Source organism: Rhinolophus sinicus, linkage group LG02 (assembly GCF_036562045.2).
Source record: "Rhinolophus sinicus isolate RSC01 linkage group LG02, ASM3656204v1, whole genome shotgun sequence".
Classification (NCBI taxonomy): domain Eukaryota; kingdom Metazoa; phylum Chordata; class Mammalia; order Chiroptera; family Rhinolophidae; genus Rhinolophus; species Rhinolophus sinicus.
The window spans coordinates 71,304,290-71,324,257 of NC_133752.1; the positions used below are offsets into that span (position 1 = coordinate 71,304,290).

The following is a 19,968-nucleotide window of genomic DNA, read 5'->3' on the forward strand; positions in this document are numbered from 1 at the left end:
TACAGCAAAGCCTATAGTCAGCAAGTTCTATTCTTATGCATAGAATTTCCAATCACCTTTTCGGTGGGGTGGCCCACTCTCCGAGGAATGAATGGCAAGGATCAACATTTGAGAAAAAGTCAGAAGACAAAAACAACAAACTTCCACGGAAGGGAAAAAATTATCTATGCATATGTGCACGTGTGTGCATATAAAGACATAAAAAACATTTAAGAGAAGGTTGTGGTCAATTTTTTCTTACACATACATGTTACCCATTTCCACTAATCACTCCTCTTTTGCCCCTCACACCAAATTATGTAAATACACAATTATTTTTGGACCCATATGAGTGACTTTATTTTTATGCCTATTAAGCTTCATCTCCTTTCATTTCACTAAAAAAAAAAACACAAAACAAAACAAAAACACACCAAAATCCTATTTATATTGAAGTATATACAAGACTTAAAGAATGTTAAAATGCTGGTAATCATTGAGGCACTACAATAAATACATGGAGGTTCACTTGTACTAGTCTACCTGCTTGTTAGTATATTTGAAAATTTACTTAATGAAAAGTAAAAAAAGTTATTTTAAAGAGGCTGATGCGTTGCTTATCTCTCACCTGACTAAGGATGAAACAAGTATCTTTGCAGTAGATATGAAAAGTACGTAAATTACGATTAAGTCTGTTCCTCTGACCATTCAGCAGCGTAAGTTCCCATGCCTGTTCATTTCATTCCCACAGCACTACTACTGTGCCTTACCCATCTCTGTCTCCCTTTTCTCCCCCTTACATTAGCATACCCTGGTGCCAGTTCTTTCTCTAAAAACCAGGATTTGCTGATGCTATTCTCCTACTCAAAAACTTTCAAATGGCTTCCTATTGCCTACACAAATGTCTGCAGGCTAGTTTAAGGTCTTTATCATTATGGCCCATTTCTATCATTTCAGGCTTCTCCCCAGTCGTTTCTCTCATCCACCTCACTCTCTTTTCATGCTGGCTGGTTTCGCTCATATTGCTCTCTGACAACAATGTTCTATACCTCTCTCCTACTAATAAAAACTCATCTTTCAATTATTACCTCCCATTTGAATCCTTCTAGACTCTACAATACAGGATAAGCCACTCTCTCTTCAAACTCTGTAGTGCATTTTGTCAATACCACCAACATAACCTGTCACAACATATTGTGGTTAGTTCTTAAGTACGTCCCTCAGATCATGAATTCCGTCTTACTACAGCACCTAACACAGTGCTGAGCACACTGGAGGTGCTCAGATCTTTCTCACCAATCCTAAAAACTCTAGTTCAAATGGTGGATAAGTGGGTAACGGCTTGGACTTTGTATCCAACCATACCACATGCTGTGGCCAGAACAGTGTTAACTTATAAGTCATTCTCCTGCTCAGATATAGGCAGTTAACTGCTCCAACTCATACTCCCGGTTTCTAGGCTTTCTAGAATTGAACCACACCCTACAGAGCCATTACTCTCTACTCTTTTCCAAGAAGAACTCTGATCCAATAAGGATAATTTCTTCAATAATCCTCTCATTAATTTCACTCAATTAAAACATTGTTTCTTTGCCTAAGCTATTTCCTCAATGTACAATAATTTTTCTTCTCTTCTCCAAACTCTCAAGACTGATTAAAATGTATATGCTTCTTCACTATTACAGCCTACTTTAGACTTTAAAAAGCAACACAGAAATAGAAAGAACCTATATATATCGCCCAATGTAATTTATAATCCCAAAGTAATTTCTAATTAACTGTCATTTCTCCAACTTCGACAGCATTTTGTCTTAAAACATTCATTTTGGCACTTCATACCTAAGAAATTTACCTCTGCATATTTGGGGTACCAATTACATCTTTATAATTTTTTTGTACTAAGAGTTGCAGAATAGGTAATAAAATACAACTAACACTTCTAAACACCACAGAAATCTGAACAAGGGTATTTCTTAAATTTAAGGTGACAGAAACTTTTCTGAAATTCAATGTAAATCAAATTGCAGCCTAAAAATACCAAGTGTTCCCACACATCATTATCTGCAGATTTTGAGCATTATCAATTAAATATACCTACAGACCACTATATATATGTAAAGAAAAAATGTGCGCCACACACATTAAAATATACACCCTATTTACTTCTAACAGATGAGTAACATTTAACCACATTATCAAGGCAAGAAAAACCACTAGACTTCACCCATCAAATTCAAGTCTTTATTCATTCAGAGTCAAATAAATCAGAATGGAACAATGACCTTCTCCTATACAATCAAAAGAAACTTCAAAAATAATTTTTCAATAGATAGTATGTATATTTAAAAAAACGGAAAAACAAAAACAAAACTCATTCACAATGGCTACCTTCAACAACCAACCAGCCCCTAGGAGTTTCCTTGTATTTTTTAGTTTTAGAAGCCTACTGCAAAAAAACAAAGTATACAGAAGCTGGAAGTTTACAAAGGAAATTCTCCTTAGACAAAAATACAAAGCACCACTGCAAATGAACTATTTCATCATCAAGACAACTTTTTAATCTCTTCATTATAATCATGTATAACAATATACTCAATGCCTAAATAAGTCGATACCACCAAAAAGAACCTGGTAACCATTTAAAATAGGATAGACATCATCACACACTTTCAAAATAGTTACAGCAGAACAAGAACCAAATACTCACCTAAAGTAGGATGTAAATTAAAATTAAATTCTCTACACAGAACTGTGTCCAGCAGAGCGGCCACATCTGAGGATATAGCACATGCATCGCATAAGGCAGTATTTTGGTGGACAGGGCTGCAAACCCAAAGGGGGCACAGAAAAGTTCCTGACCACGAAAGTTCCTTGAACATACAAACAGATCTAAAAGGCACTCCCAGTTTTCACCCCATGTTATTCAATACAAGAATCAAGAATTAAGGTAAAGAAAGAAGAATACACAATCAGGTTGCGAGAAGAGTTTGTAGGTTGCTGTGTATTGCAGAAGTACAAAAACATAACATTATTCTTTGGACTGGATCTCTGATCACAGGGAATGGAGAAGCCCGAGGTCAGACATGATACCCAAGTGGTAGTATCAACCTGCAAGTCCTTCATTAAACCTACTCCTTTTCAATATTAATTTTAAAAAAATCAATGGTTTTACCCTATTTTGTTGAGTTTTTCTCAGGGACTCAAAGAATGCGTAAGGTTCTTGAGATGTCTTAAACTACATCAATAATGCAAGTGTCATATAGATACCGTGTTTCCCCGAAAATAAGACCTAGCCGGACCATCAGCTCCAATGCGTCTTTTGGAGAAAAAATTAATGTAAGACCAGGTCTTATTTTAATATAAGACCAGGTCGTACAAAATACAATGTAATATAAGACCAGGTCTTTATAATATAATAATATAATACTGGGTCGTATATTAATTTTTGCTCCAAAAGACGCATTAGAGCTGATGGTCCAGCTAGGTCTTATTTTTGGGGAAATATGGTAATAAGCCATCTTCCTTACTATCTTTAAAAAGACAATTAGGAAAAATAAGTCTCCAATTCTGACAGATTATAGCATGACGTACAGTGAGAGCTTAGCCTGTTGGCATCAACTTTTATATCCTACAAACAAACATATACTCTGACTCAAAAATAAAATCACAACATATAGCAAGAATAGTTTTACTTGGCATTTGTTAGTATAATAGGCTATAAATTCACATGCTCGCAAAAGTGGAGATAAAACAATAATCAGCAAATTTGTAAGTCACCAGGAAGCTGAAGGTTTGGAAAAAAAGGTAGCTATTTCCACTTTAATCTCATTCCTTGAGTAGTGGTATGGGAGCAGACTCAAGAACAAAAAATGAGAGCAACCAAGGATAAGTTACTAAAATTCACCTTAAAAAGATTGAATCTGCCATCTTGGATCTCTGCACCTGGTGTAACTTCCATAGTACAGTCTTCGGCCTAAGTTAAATAACATATTCCCCATTAAGATACCACATAATTTTTAATTGATAGGCCATATAAAGACAAACTAGCTGTGGCTAGTCTGTGACTTGAAACTAAGAACATCAGAAAATCATTAATATGAAACTCTGAAAGGGAAGGGAAAAAAAACAAACATGGTAAAAAAAAAAAGGAATATTTAAACTATCATATAGCGTTTAATCTCCTTTATAGGGAAAAAGTGATTTATTTGGGAAGTAAAATTGGGACAGTAGAAAACGCTGGGTTATTTTGGAACATTTACTAATTACCGTAATTTTATTTGTAGTAGAGGTAACTGGTATAACTTCAAGTCCCATTCGTATCCTCTTTTGTTTTTCACAGTAAGCTTTCCAGGTATCTTCATTAAACCCATAATTAAAATAATCAGAAAGATCAGCACCTAAAGATAAAACACATTTTTAGTGTACAAATATTTCAATTCTATTTTTATGCAGTATATAAACTATAAAATATAGAGTTCTATTGGTCTTATCACCCCTTCTAATTTTACCAGTTCTCCCAATTACCACCATAAAACAACAGAAGTATAAAAATTTTTCATCAAAATTATTTCCTTTAGAAATGCATCATAATAAAAACAATATGCAGGCCTACTTTTATATAGTGCTAGGCCACCAGCAAGATTTAAGAGAACAGGTCATTATTACTCTCATATGTTTAAGACTACAAAAATGACACAAAAATAATATTCTAAATTGATACCAAAAACACTTTTCTAATGACTGCTTTATACTAAAAATCTTTTGAAACTGATATAATCCACAATAATCTTACCAGGTTTACGCCATGGTTTATCTTCAAAAGAATCCAAATCTACCTCCAAGAGTGGAACTCCATTAATGCTTCCAGGTGCATCAAGGTCTACCCCTTTGACTTTGGTTCCTATTTTATAAAATTACAAAATAGTGAAGGAGCTGTTAGCAAGAAGCTAAGAGATACCACAGATAAACAGAGCACACCGACACCTTTATACTGTTGCTAGCACTAAATATGGCAAAAGTTCCAAACAAAGCAATAGAGTAATGTTTACTATAAATAAACGGTGAGGTCAAACGTCATGGTGTAGCTATAAGATAAAATGGATAGAAAGTAGGAACTTATTATTTATAATAAAGAATTCCTTAATAGAAGTTGCAAAACTTCATGTTTCAAATCACTATTTTTGTACAGTCTGTGAGCTAAGAAAGGTTTTTACCATTTTAATGGGTTGTAAAACAAAGTAAAGAAAAAAACCAAGCCATGACAGGAACCTTATGTGGCCAACCCAGCCTAAAATATTTATCATCTAGCCCTTACAGAAAAAAAGTTGGGCCATCTCAATGATAATACGGTCAAAACTGGTATTTTTAATTGAGCTGTAATAGTTATTACAATCAATTTATGACCTATTCAGATGTATGCCTTATTTTTTCCTATTGATGCAGCAGCAAATAAAAATTTTACCTGTAGTTCCATAAACTCTTCCTCCTGTCTTAATGTTAAGATTTACAGGGGCTGTACCGTAACTCCTAAAAAAAAAAAAATAGAAATTATTCTGAGGAACTTAAAATAAATAAAACCAGCAATATATTCATTGTGTACAAATAAATTATACACCCACATAGTAATTGGATAGACTGACACTGGCTCACACATTTTAGAAAATATTGTAAACTAATTTTAAGTCTGTCACTTACTCAATAAAAGTTAAAAACAAGTATTCTATAAACTCTGATTTGTTTTCCATCTCAAAAACCTACCTGCCACTAACTTAATATCCCACTGTAACATACTTCACAGAAAATTTGGCTTGGAAGGGAAGAAGAGTTATATGCTGTCTTCATTTCCTTGCCTCCTAGTTATTCAACATATATAGCAATCTTGCAAGAAATGAAATTTCTTCACCTTGCTTCAAATCTAGTGACCCCCTTTTAATCCTTCTTGCATTTGATATGGTTGATAAATCAATCCTCTTTCAAATACCCATGGAGTACTTCTGTCCACAAAATGAATAACAGAAGTTATTACCTAAAAAATACTGTTTGTGTACTTTCTAACAGCTGACAATAAACCAAGTTAGTATTGTTTATTGAACACAATTTGTTCTTTAAATGTGCTTGTGCACAAAGTAAATATTCACCAAACTTTATTTTCTCACTGGCTTTCTTTCAGTTTTTAAGGACTGTATCCTGAGATATCAAGGTCAAATAAGATTCAGAAAGACCTCTAACTTACTTTGAAATGCATTAAAAATACATTTTAAAAAGATGGATTGATGAATGAGCAAATGTGTATGAATGGATAAAGCAAACATAGAAGAATGTAAATTGTATAACCTAGGTAATAGGTAACTGGGTGTTCACACATCAATTCCTTCAACTTTTTTGAGTATTTGAAAATGTTCATAATCGAGTATTTAGGAAAACACAATTGTTTTGAACATGCAGTCTATTTAGTCAATAAACATTTACTGAATAATTACTGTATGTAGGGCAATATAAGGAATAGGAAAATTCATAAACCATGGTTTCTACTCTTAAGGAATTTAGAGTCTAAATGTGATAAACATGTACAAACATAACTACCATGTTTCCCCCAAAATAAGACCTAGACGAACAATCAGCTCTAATGAGTCTTTTGGAGCAAAAATTAATATAAGACCCGGTCTTATTTTACTATAAGACCGGGTCTTATACTAATTTTTGCTCCATTAGACGCATTAGAGTTGATTGTCCGGCTAGGTCTTATTTTCAGGGAAACGGGGTAGATTTATGAAACTAGAAATTGCTATAAGAAATAAAGTTCAGATAAACTACTATGGGAGTCTATGTGCATATAATAGTTGCATGCAATTCCTACCAAAAAAATGGTCGTATTAAGAAAATAAATCATTTGTTTTAATTGTCTATATTTGCAAATACAAATAATTTTATACTAGTATTTACTAAATATGCAATGACTGTTATAGTGTTATATTAAAGTGTTCCTTTCGCATAAGGCAGATGGTAAAAGCCTATTACCACCTATTAGCATAAAGGCCTACTAGCATTATATTATAATCCCAACACTATTTACTTACTTTAAGTGGGATGAGAACATCAAGAGTTATCTACCCCTAACATGATTAATTTAGTCTCTCCTCAACTCTGCTCCCTAAAAAGTTGCTAGGGTTTTAAAATCACACAGGCAGTCATTATTACGACTGCAAAACTGACTACGACAATTAACTAAATTACCTTTAAGCTTTCTGAAATAAACAACTTTTGAAAAAATGGCTCTACTGAAGAAATAAAACGTTCAAAAGTACTTATGTCTATATTAGTTGATTCCAGATAAGGCTGCTTAATGAACTATATAGTATTATACAACTAATAAATAAAAAGCTTATTTATGTTCCCAATGCACAAATACATTATATATCCAATCTGAAAAACACAGAACAAAATACTCTTATTCTAACACTGTAACAAAATCACCATCTTTAATACATTCCCTTCCAATATTTCTGCAAGATTCTTGACATGCTCAGTGAGTCAATGACAGTCCATTCACTTGTTTCAGTTTTACCCACTATAAAACATGAGATAACATATTGGCCTAAAAAGACTGCAGGATAATTAACAACTTGAAAAAGACACTATGAAGAGTAAAAAGAAATACTTTTGACATTGTTTTTATTGGACAAAAAATTAAAAAACCTAAACTCAGGTTTTGATAATAAAATCGAATAAAAATACAGATGCAAACAGCAATTTAAGGTTTTCTAATTTTAACTAAAGAATTTGTTGTATTTAATTCATTTATAAAGACTAATTTTAGGAATCAAAAAACTACTGCTTCCATGTAATTTCACCTGATTATCTTTAGGAAACAAATGGTGAACTCCCTTGTTATCATGAGATGTAACTGACATGTAACATTGTAATACTTCTAGGAATGTAACATAATGATTTGATATGTTTAATTGCAAAGTCATTACAATAAGTTAACAGATTGCCACATCTAATTACAAATATTTGTTTTTCTCGTGAATGAGAACTTTTATGATCTATCTTTTACCAACTAATGGTGAAATTTTAAAGAGGTCTTTCATATCATGGTAAAATGGAAAAATTTTTAAATAATGGAATCAACCATTATTTGGTACAGGCACACTACTTTTCATTTAGTCACACAATTGTTACTTAGAAATAACTTACCCATACTGTGGTGCTCCTGTTTTAATGTCTCCTATAGTGACATGAACATCATCCTCATCATCATCACTGTCACTGTCACTATCGTCTTCAGTCTCGGTCACTTTCTATACCAACATAAACAATGACAAGATATATTCAGTAATAATCTATTGCAACATCTAATATGAATAATTGAAGAAGTAACCATTTTGCGTTTAACTACAGTTTTACAGAAAAGTTCCGAGCTCATAGCACTTATTTAAACTCATTTATAACTTTGATGTTTTACATGATAAAAAGGGATAAGAATGTGAAATAAAACCTTTTTTACCATCATCTTTTGTAAATAACACCTTGTGTTTTTTTCTAACTGTTCCTCTTGGCAAAAGGATCTAAGCCAATTTAGTAAGATATCCAGAAGATAACATTGTAAAAAATAATTGAGAAATTCTTGGTAAAAAGAATATGCAGTTAAGAGGAAAACAATTAATTTTAAAGAGTCAGTGTCATCGTTAAAAAGCACCAAATAGTTAAAGGAGCATTCCTGGAATTCATTAAGACCTACAAGAGGCCCTGCATGCAAATGGTTGAGGGAATACTTTGGGTCTAGGAGTAAAAAGTAGGGCTATTTACAAAGGTTTTGTTCTGGCTATAAAAGGCTATCTTGTACTTAGTCACGTACCAGTAATAGTAAATAACAAGTCAACCACCTAGGCAAAATATTTTTTAAATACAAACTCAAACTCGCAGAATACCAATTTCTTTTTCCTTTTTTTTTTTAACAGGATTAGAATGTTAAAATAGTCATAGAACTAATGATACTTTTAAACCCCCACCCAAAAGCATTACTTTTAACAGGTCTGTTAAGGTCTGTTACTGTTACTTATATATTTTGTTTAAAAACTATGACAATAAAATTGGGTTTCAGGACTCAGATATTTGCTTTTAAGATCAGGCTCACTATGATCTATTTAGGTGATCTACCACCATTAAGTTCCTTGAAAGAAACATCAAGCCTTTGCACATATCCTATTTAAATCTCTTCCCACTACTTCTCATTGTTATACTTTTGATGGCACCAGATTGAGGTAAAACATATAAGAGGGGGTCTAATCCGGCAGGATATTCAAAATCATACTAAAGTTTGGCTTTCTTCCTAAGTGAACGCAAAACTTGATAAAAATTTCAAACAAGTAACTAGATTTCAAAGCCTTATGTTACCGGTTTAGGTACGCCATTTTCAGCAGTTTCTTCTTCAATTCCAGATGGAGGATTAGCACTAAAAACAACAAAAATAAGTACATATGCCCAGTATTACTTTTCAGAAGTACAGATAGGGTATACTGGTATTTTTAAGCTATGCCTGATAGTTTCCTAAAATGACTGTCTCCACTAGATGGTAAAACAATGAATAGTGAAAACTACCTGTTAAATTCCACTATTCCCAATACCTTGCATAGATGTATTCAACATTAGAAGCAGAATGGAACTGCCTCAAAATTTGTTAATGATGTCAAATTTGCAATTTGATGGTAAGGTATGCTTTGAGTTGCTTTACATTTTAAAATATATATCACACATAATTTTACTTATCCTAAATCCTTTTTTTTTTTAAGTTTATTGGGTGCCAATTGTTAGTAAAGTTACATAGATTTCAGGTGTACAATTCTGTAATACACCATCCATGTATCACATTGTGTGTTCACAACCCAGTCAGTTCTCCTTCCATCACCATATATTTGATCCCTTTCACCCTCATCGACCACCCCACTCCCACCCTACCCTCTGGTAACCATTAAACTATCGTCTGTGTCTATGAGTTTTTGTTTCTTCATTTGTTTGTCTTGTTCCTAAATCTTTATTAAACATTCATCATATGCCAGGTACTACTGTAATTGCCAAGGACTATGCAATAGTTTCCTCTTTTCAGATTTGTGGTATAATCATGTTAATTCTTTTAGTATTTAGTTAACATACATGCTTCTTCCTGGCTTTCTGTTTCATCAATCTCATTGGATGTATGTTTTTTGTTGCATAAAAAATAAAATTTAAGATAAAAAAAGTTTATCTTCATTTAAGACTAACTTCCAATTTGATACTAATGGCATCTCCAGACCTAATTTTGATGCATTAAAAACTCAATTACTTTTAATGCCAGTTAATACCTGAATTTGCCATTATAAAATTATAACAAAATGTATAACACTTACCCTCATGTCATATTCAAGTATATGGCGATTAACCATCAAATAAAACTTCTAGTACTACAGTGTAATTGATTTCTTATATTTTTAATAATTATAATTTCCATAATAGGAATTAACCATTAGTCTCATTTTATAGATAAGGAAACACAACTACAAAGCAACTAACAATTATTTAGTAGCATTTCTTTATATGTATTAATAGTCACTCCCCATTTTGCCTTGTACCCAGTCCTGGCAACGACTATCTTCTCTCATGGATTTACCTATACTGTCCATTTAATACAGAATCATGTAATATGCAGTCCTTTGTAAATGGCTTCTTCCACTTGGCATGTTTTCAAGGTTCACCCATGCTGTAATACACGAGTACTTCATTCCTTTTTACTGGCAAACAGTATTCCACTGTATAAACATACCACATTTTACCTGTCCCTTCATTATTTGATAGACACGGGTTATCTCCACTTTTTGGCTATTATGAATAATGCTGCTATGAGCATTCATGTACAGCAGGTGCTCAAATAACATCCTTTCGTTCAACATAGTTTTGGTATGTTGATGAGATGCTGTAGGAACATAACTTGTTTACATCAGTGGTAAAATTGGTCTCCTTTTAGGTAGTTTCACTTAAAATCGCAGAACCTAACAATGAAGTGAGGACTGGACAAGTTTCTGTGTGGGTCTGTTTTCATTTCTCTTAAGGTATTTATCTAGGAGTGGAATTCCTAGATCATATGGTAACTCTATGTTTAATATTTTAAGAAACTGCCAGATTTTTTCCAAAACAGCTGCACCATTTTACAATCCCACCATCAGTGTATGAGGGTTCCAATTTCTCCATATCATCACCAACACCTTTTACTGTCTTTTTTATTACAGCCAAATATTTTAAACCCAAATATTCTTTAAAAGCTGTTTTTTTAACCACCTCTTCCCCATTATACAACACTAAAGAATCTGGTCAGAGTAATGTTACATATCCATGGACTTGTATGTGTGACTTGTTTTGAAATTTAGGATAAGTTTCTGGTTCCCTGTACATGTTTTGTAAACAATATTCATACCTTTCTAGTAATCTAATGAAGGGAATCATTAATTCCAGTTTGAATTTAAATACAAAACATTGAAATTACAACCAAAGTGCATTAAACCATCACAAATATTAATAAATTGTGAAAGCAGTAAGAGATTTTTTTTTAAATTTTAAGTTAAAATTTTTTGGGGGTATCCTAATGGTTATACTGCATACTCCACTGTTGAGCTCACTTAAGGGTAAAAACTTACTTAATAGTGAAAAGTATTTAAACCCATACTTCAAAAACTTCGTCCCCTAAGCTACTAGCAAATAAACAGACTGGTTTAAGACTAGGTCCTGAAATAGGAATAAACTCCAAAGGATTCATTGTCATTCAACCTTTATTCAAAATGCTGTAATCAAACCAAACCAATGATTGTAATGAAATAATTATGATAATGTGTTGCTAGAATCACTGTTTCACACAACCTGTGTTAAGTATCAACAAGAAATTTCACTAACCTGGCATTTTCTTCTTCTGGCCTTTCAACTTCATTTTCATCTACCAAAAAGAATACACAAATAAATAAATACAATTAACAAACAAACTACTCTTAAAGAAACCAGTATTATGAAAATCTGAAGTGATCATCACAAGCACTAACCTAGGTCCTTTGCCAAATCACTGTGCACATGCACGTCCCATGGGCCTATAAGCACATCCAAAGTTAGATCACCTTATAATGACTTAACAAGATATGTCTTTTACGAAAAATCAAAATAAAATCAGACTTGACTTCTATAAAAATAAACTTAACAGGTATTCAAGACTTCTAGATCTTGGTAAAAGAAACCCTACACATTCACATTCTAAAGCGGATTACTAATGATAAATCTTTCCACTAAAGAGACTTAATTTATTTTACAGGTTGATGAAAATCCAAGTTTGTCAATCACATCATCAAGGAGCGGCATGGTGGCCAAACGTGTACTTTTACTACACTATTCTAAAGACAATCAAGCATATACATTTTAGACGAGGAACAAATATTAACTTTCAAATGTATTATCCATTAACAGGCAAGAAGGGACTATGACTTAATAAAAATTAAACAGATGTCTAAAAAAGTCCCTTTCAAAAAGTACAAGATGCACTAAATTTATTTCGAGAAAAGAAACACGAGATGACAGTGAAAACTCTAAGCCTAAGGGACACATGGTACTTCTATAGTGTGGTTTAAAGAGCAGTCTCTTAAATAAGAAAAACTTCACCTTAATACAGGAGACATTCGGGGTTCTCTTTATAGGCCATAATGTATTCCATCTCTTTCTCTCTCTTTTAATTAATTATTTTTAAAGCACGACTTTCAGACAAGGAGGTACCCTTGCAGGTGCATTCCATACAAACTGACCATCAAGAAACAAGACATTAGTTTTACGCCATCGACTTTATTTAGCTATTATTACAGAATGATTGTTTCTGAAAAAAGCGACAGGAAGGGCATCCTACAGCCAAGGGGTAAGAAGAGACACACCGACACCACTCAATAGATATAAAAAACAAGAGTAAAAAGCGCGAAGGCGAGGCGGCCGAGAAGCCCCGGCGGGGAGGCGGGCGAGCCTGGAGGCCTGGCCCCGCGACCCCGGTCGGATCCCCGCCGCCGCGGCTAAGGTGAGTGTTGGGAGCCGTTCGCAGGGCGAGAGGAGGCCGAGGGGGCGGGGAGACGCGCACACCGCGCTCCGCCTGACTTAGGCCGGACGAGAGGCCCCAGACGGCAGCGTGAGAGGGCCCGGGACGCCGACCGTTTGTGGGCCAGGAGGAGAGGCCTGAGAGAACCCAGGAGAGAGAGAAAGGACAGGAAGTTCCGTACCGCCATAGAGCCACTCTTCCTCCTCATCCCCTCCGGTCCCGCCGCTCAGCTCCGACACTAGGCGCTCGACCTCGCCGGCCGACATGGCCGCCCCGAGCACAACTTAAAGGCGGCGGTCAACAGACCCCTCCACCCCTGCCCCAGCCTCGCTGCCCGACGGTGCGAGAGGGGCACGAACCCGCCAGCGACCGAAGAAAGGCTAAAACTCAAATCCACTGGAGGCGGCCACAACGCCGGAGGCGGCAAAGAAGTCTCCGACACTGACCCGCCTGCGCAAGCGCAGGAGCAGTCGAGCGGCGCGAGGTCTCTAGGTGAATTCGCTTCCGCAGAGGCGGCCAGCTGGGCCTCTTTGCGCGTGCGCACCGCAGTTGGCCCCGCCCCTATGGAATCCCGCGTAGCCTTTTTAGCGTTGATTTCTCCCTGATAAACTAGGGTTCCCCTCCCCCAGACGTCTTCTAATAACCCATATTGCCTTTGCCTGCGAGTACTCCATTGTTCCCTTCTGCCCTTGATGCTTTATTTTCTCAACCATTTTTGCTGTGTTTTAATCTTCTGAAAGGCCTTATTTTATTCTCTATGTGTTGTAACACCCTTAATATAGAATCGCTAACTTCAGTCCCTTGTTTCTCACTAAATAGAGAAGAAATCATAATTCATGGCCACTTTCTTGAAAAATTAATTTTAACCAAAAAAAATTAATTTTAATATATACATAATGCATTCTCCTTGTTAAAATAAAGCATTATAATTAAGGTCAAAGACCCCCTCATCTACTACGTTGCTTTCTAGAGGCAACCCTTGTTATTTTTTGTGTGTGAATCATTCTGAAACTTTTTATACATTTACTTCATGTGGATCGTATTGTTTTTGTGGGAGAAACTGAGGTTAACTAGTCTTAAAGGATACAATACTGTATGTATTATTCTGCAGATTGCTTTTTTTTAACTCAACAGTGTCTTAAAGATCCTTGTGTATTAGTCCATATGTATCAAACTATGTCCATTTTTAAGTGCTTCATAATATTCCATAGCATAGCTCTCATAAAATGATGTACACTTAGATTGCTTTCAACTTTTCACTTTAACACACAACCCTACAATGAAGACCTATGTCCATGACTTCTTGCAGATTTGTATAATACAAGTGTATAGATCATAAAGTATGTGCAGGTTTTATGTCAATAGATAATGCCAAATTTTCAGGCCACTTTTGAGAACACATCCTTCAAGAAGATGACACATGATGGGTCAAAACTGGTATTCTCGTTCTCAAGTATAACATATAGTTGCATGACCTCAGGTAATCGACCTTTCTATGCTTTAGTTTTCTCATCTATAAAATGAGAAAGTTGAATGAGATGATCTCTAAAGTCCCGTTTAGTTATGATGTTTTCAAATAGGACACTCACTTTTGAACGGAAAGAAATCTATTTTAATTACAAAAATCAATCAATATGTTTACACACTCTCTAATCAAGAAATATTGTTTTTTCATTTATTTGGCAATAACTGATATCTGCTGTTTAAGAACTTGGAAAATAAAGACATGAGTGAAAAATAGCCCCTACCCTCAAAGAGCTCTATAGAGAAAGGTGACAAACAATTAACTCTCCTACAAGGGGAAAAGGAGAATATGATACAATAGAAGCATATACAAAATATTTACATTCCACCAATATGGTACCATTTTGTATTATTTAAACAAATCATATGGTTTTAATCCCCTTTACCTTTTGTTTTGTTTTGGTTTCTATAATTTTTTAAAATTTTATTGGGGAATATTGGGGAACAGTGTGTTTCTCTAGGGCCCATCAGCTCCAAGTCGTTGTCCTTCAATCTAGTTGTGGAGGGCACAGCTCAGCTCCAAGTCCAGTTGCTGTTTTCAATCTTTAGTTGCAAGGGGTGCAGCCCACCATCCCATGTGAGAATTGAACCAGAAACCTTGTTGTTGAGAGCTCGTGCTCTAACCAACTGAGCCATCTGGCTGCTCCAATCCCTCTTACCTTTAAACACTCTTCTACCTGCTATTCCCAGTCTCCCTTATCTGTTTAGGATAATCCCTTGCATCCTTCTGTACTCTGTTGCAACATAATCAACTTCATGAATTCTTTTCTGAATTCCACTTTATCTCCTCCCATTTTTTAAATCATTCAATAAATATTTATGGAGGGTCTACAAGTGTCAGGAACTCTTCTAGGCTACATATTAATAGATTCAACAGTGAGTAAAACAAAGTCCTCCTCTCATGAAGCTTTCATTCTGAGGAGACAGCCACTAAACATATGTCAAGTGGTGATAAGGATTATAAAGAAAGGTAAGCAGAATAGGAAGACCCAGAGTGGGGTAATGAAGAGAGATAGGGTGCAATTTTATATCATGTCAGGAAAAAGCCACTCTGATAAGGTGATAGAAGAGCAGAGGCATGAATGGAAAGAAAAAGTAAGCTGGGTAGATTGCTGGATGAAGTCCTATCAGACAGAGGGAGTATGGAAGCGCAAAGGTTCTGGGACAAAAACATACTTAGTGTGTTCAAGAAACCCCAAATGTAGCTGAAGAGGAGTGAAGGAGGAGGAGGATGTAGATGAGGTCAGAGTTATTGGGGAGTGGGTAGGGCAGAGCTGATCACTCCCTTGTAGACCTTGTGCTGCTTCTATGGAATGTGTCTATCACAACATATAATAATTATTTGACTACATATCTGTATTCCTAAGACTGTTCATTAGACCAAATCCTCCCTCAAATGGAGCATTTTTTTAATGTCACTCTCATTCCTAGTATGGTGCCTAGTACTTAGTAGATCTTCTTGGCCTTTACTTACAATAATGGAGTGAAGGTTTTACATTCTCTTTGTGAGTATCATAAGACAATCACTTATAGTCTTGTCTGTTTATCTTTCTATTTACCATTCCATGAGCATATAATGAACTTTGGTGGTTTCATGGGAGAACCAATCGCCATTGGCTGAGAAGCCTCTTTCTCCTTTCAGCTGCCTGAAATGAGCTCGTATTTCAAGGGATTACTTAAACAAAACTGAAGAATTACTGAATAATAATTGATGCATCAGAATTGCCTTCATGGTGGAGGTAGTATTTGAATTAAGCTTTGAACAGGAGGATTTCCACAAGCAGAGAAGCCCATAAATCATTAATAACCAGTCTTAAAAGGCCTCCTCCTTTCTTGCTTCCAAATTGAATTCCTTGCCTGGATAAACTTCCTTAGTTAAAGGTATCTTTATCTCCCTACTCACCAGGGGAGACTTCAAAGACAGGTAGCTTGATGATATTGTATAAAATTATGACCTTATCCAACTACAATGCTCCATACATTCTGATTATATTTGTTTCCCATTTTATTTTATTTTTCTGTGATCTGTTGGTTCTTGGCAAAACAACAATAACAACAAAGCAACAGTTTTAATATATCTCTAAGAAATACTGAAAGGGAATGCTTAGCAGATGATTGAAATGATGACGAGAGTTAAAACTCAAATAACAGTGCTTTGTTCAGTATCTAGCAGATAGTAAGTACTCATAAATGTGTTTTGAATGAATATGTCATTTAGGCCCAACTATGCTATTTGCTGCAAAATTTAAATATGTTGCTTAAATCTCAATATTATTCAGTTTCCTCATCAGTAAATTGATATATTAAAATGACATTTTATACCTACTTCTTGGGAAGATAACAAAGCTAAAATTAGGTTTCAAATGTCAAAGTATCAGACCAGTTAGAGGCAAGCAGGTAGTGGGTTATGGTGTAGGCCTTTTGTCCTTTCAACAACCTGAATAACCGAACACGTGTAGAGGTTTCCTTCTTCTCTAGATACTTCCATAAGGAATTAAGCCTCAATTATCCATCTTCCTATACATTTTGACATATTTTAACACTAAATTTTATATTGCTTGTTGTTTATGGAAAATTGTATCATCTCCTCTTATAGCTACACTGTTATGTAAACTGCACACTCCTTAATGATGAAAACATTTTTTTTCTGTGGTTACCAGATCCTGTCTTACAATGTCAAGCACATAGAAAGTGCTTAGTAAATCCTTATGTTGATCATGCATGTGGAGGACTTAGAAATGAGGTGCAGAGAGATATGTTTGGTTTTATGAGGAATGGGAAATAATTGTTGGCTATTTTGAGCACAGACGTACAAATCACATTTAAATGAAGTAAATCTGGATTGTCTTAAGCATGTAATTTTAGCAGGACTTAATTTGACTCTGCCATAACATCTGAGAGCAAGAAGTGGAAGGAAGGAAATTCTGACACATATTATAACATGGATGAACCTTGAGGATATTACGCTAAGTGAAATAAGCCAGTCACAGAAGGACAAATATTGTGTGATTCCACATACACGAGATATCTAGAGTAGTCAATTCATAAAAACAGTAGAATGATGGTTGCCAGGGGTAGAGGGAGGGAGAAATGGGGAGTTGTTTAATGTATATACTGTAGAGTTTCAGTTTCACAAGATGAAAAAATTCGGGAGATTGGTTGCACAACAATGTGAAAATAATTAACACTGCTGAATTGTACCCTTAAAAATGGTTAAAATGGAATTTTATGTTATGTGTATTTTGTCACAATTAAAAAAACAAACAGACAAATAAACAAAAACATGGCCCAACTGAACTCTGCACATTTGTTCCCCAGTCTGTTTCTCTTTTGATTTTCTAACTCTCAGTGACTATCATTTTCTAGTCATTTAGGCAGAAAAGTGGGCATCAATCAGAAATTTTCCCTCACTGTCTCTCTGTCAATCCAGTAACCAGGCTTTTTGGCTCTATCTCCTTAACATTTATTTAGACACCCCTCAGTCTCTATCCTCTTTACTGGTATGCTTATGTACTCTGGCCCGAGTGTTTGCTGCTACTATTTCCTAACTGTTCTCCCTGCTCAAAATCTTACTGTGTTCAGATTATTGTCTGTGTCCTTAATAGAATTTTTTTTTTCTAAACTCTAGATATGGACGAATTATTTTCACTCCTAAAAATAATAGTTCCCCCTTGGCTGCTACTACATAGAATAAGAAATAAGACTAACCCTGATCTAGTCCCTTCTTTTCTAGTTTTAGCTCCTATTTCTTCTTGGGTCTCTTCATACAATACATTCTAGCTATACTATACCGTTTTTAGTTCCAAAACACACGTTGTCTGGTTTCATCATGCTATGGCTTTGTTCATGCTGCACTTTCTGCCTGGGCTGCCAGGAATGCCCCTCCCCATTCTGTCCACCTGGTGAACACCTGGCTTTCTTTGAAGGCAACTCAAAACTTATGTCCTATATGAAACTTCTGACTACTTCCCCTTTTTACTTCACCCAGTCAGAATTTATTTTCTCTCATTTGTAATTCTTATACATTAAAAAGGTCCTCGCTTCTGTAACATTTTATTGCACTTGCTTGCTTTGCCTGTGTGGGTCATTTTAATTCAGATTCTTTTGAAGGCAAGACTGTGGCTTACTTCACTTTATGTCCTCAATGCCCAACACATATTGTACAAGTTCATTAAAAGTTGATTGATTATAATATTTATTATATGGATATGAATTGAACATCTATTCAACAAACATTTATTGAGCACCTGTTATGTTCTGGTGTTGGGGATACCAGGCCTCTAGCACATGATCTAGCAGAACGGATATGTTAAGGAAAACAGATATGTTTAAACTTAACCCACAATATGGCAAGTACTTACCAGAGGTATCCACTGAGTGTTGTGTTGTGTGTTGGAGGGCTGAAGGGAGGACAGGGTGATGGTAGTGATGGCGACAGGAAAATTCTCACATGGAAAGTATCATTGGAATGATTATTTTTGTTAGTTTTCCATGTGTAAATTCTTTGTGGATCAGCGAATATATTTTATTAACCATGTATCTTTAGAGACTAGCACAGTGATTATACTTAGTAAGTGCTTAATAAATACTAGTTCAATGAATTGAACCCATGAAACAGTCTGGGCTCAATCAGTTGACTGCATTGTGCAGGTATATAATGCTCCAGGCTGGGAGTTGCTGGAGAGAAACTCAGAAAATCATGAAGGACTTTGGTGCCATTTAAAAAAGTCTGGCTGTATCCTGCAGGTAATTGGGCCAGGTGAGGCTTTTAAGCAGGAAAATGATAGGACCAGATTAGTTTAAACTGAATTGGATGGAGAAGAAATGGAAAGCTGGAAAATAATGGAGGATAACTGCAATTGTTGAGGTTTGTGAAGATGGTGGATTAAGGCAGTCACAGTAGGGTGGGGACAAGGGGCTCGATTCCAAGATTTTTGAAGCAGACCAAGATTTACTGACAATGAGATTAGGGAGAGAAGATGGAGAAAGTGAAAATGAAGACTAGTAGGTTGGTTATGAGGCCTGTGTGCTGTTAACGAGGTACATACGTGACAACAATCTGTAAACTACGAAACATCACAGTTGTTTTTTCTTTGGCTGCTCAGAGTTTAAATGGGGAAAGTGGTTGTACTTTTAACGAGATGTGTTCATATCCAGGGAAGATATCAAAGTTTGGATTCTCAGGGGCAGGAAAAGGTAACCTGAACAGACAGGGAGAGGAAAAGAACAGTTCAACTATTTCCTGGGCAGCTCCTTCTCGCCTCCCTGAGCTTCCCAGGACCCCGAGAGCCGCGGAGCCGCGCCCGCTTTCCTTTCCCACACCTCAGAGTGCTTCCTGGCGCTGTCTCCCCGCCAGCCAATCACGCTCCGCTGACGTC

The 19,968-nt window shown here is 35.6% G+C and overlaps 1 protein-coding gene across 28 annotated transcripts in view; it reads right to left on the reverse strand.

The window, feature by feature from the left end:
- FIP1L1 (factor interacting with PAPOLA and CPSF1) overlaps positions 1–13,574 on the reverse strand; it is a 62,050-nt gene extending 48,476 nt beyond the window's left edge. For 5 of the 28 annotated variants that reach the window (XM_074324561.1, XM_074324560.1, XM_074324556.1 and 2 more), the window contains exons 1-7: positions 13,248–13,480; positions 11,899–11,938; positions 9,376–9,433; positions 8,176–8,279; positions 5,441–5,505; positions 4,772–4,879; positions 4,246–4,376 (exon numbers count right to left, since the gene is read on the reverse strand). In XM_074324561.1, coding sequence (XP_074180662.1) covers positions 4,246–4,376; positions 4,772–4,879; positions 5,441–5,505; positions 8,176–8,279; positions 9,376–9,433; positions 11,899–11,938; positions 13,248–13,332 — 591 coding nt within the window. In that variant the 5' untranslated portion in view covers positions 13,333–13,480. Of the gene's footprint in view, positions 1–3,883; positions 3,953–4,245; positions 4,377–4,771; positions 4,880–5,440; positions 5,506–8,175; positions 8,280–9,375; positions 9,434–11,898; positions 11,939–12,041; positions 12,087–13,247 lie in introns of all 28 variants that reach the window. The other 23 variants (XM_074324552.1, XM_019740128.2, XM_019740134.2 and 20 more) reach the window with 18 other exon arrangements.
- Positions 13,575–19,968: the final 6,394 nt, after the last annotated feature.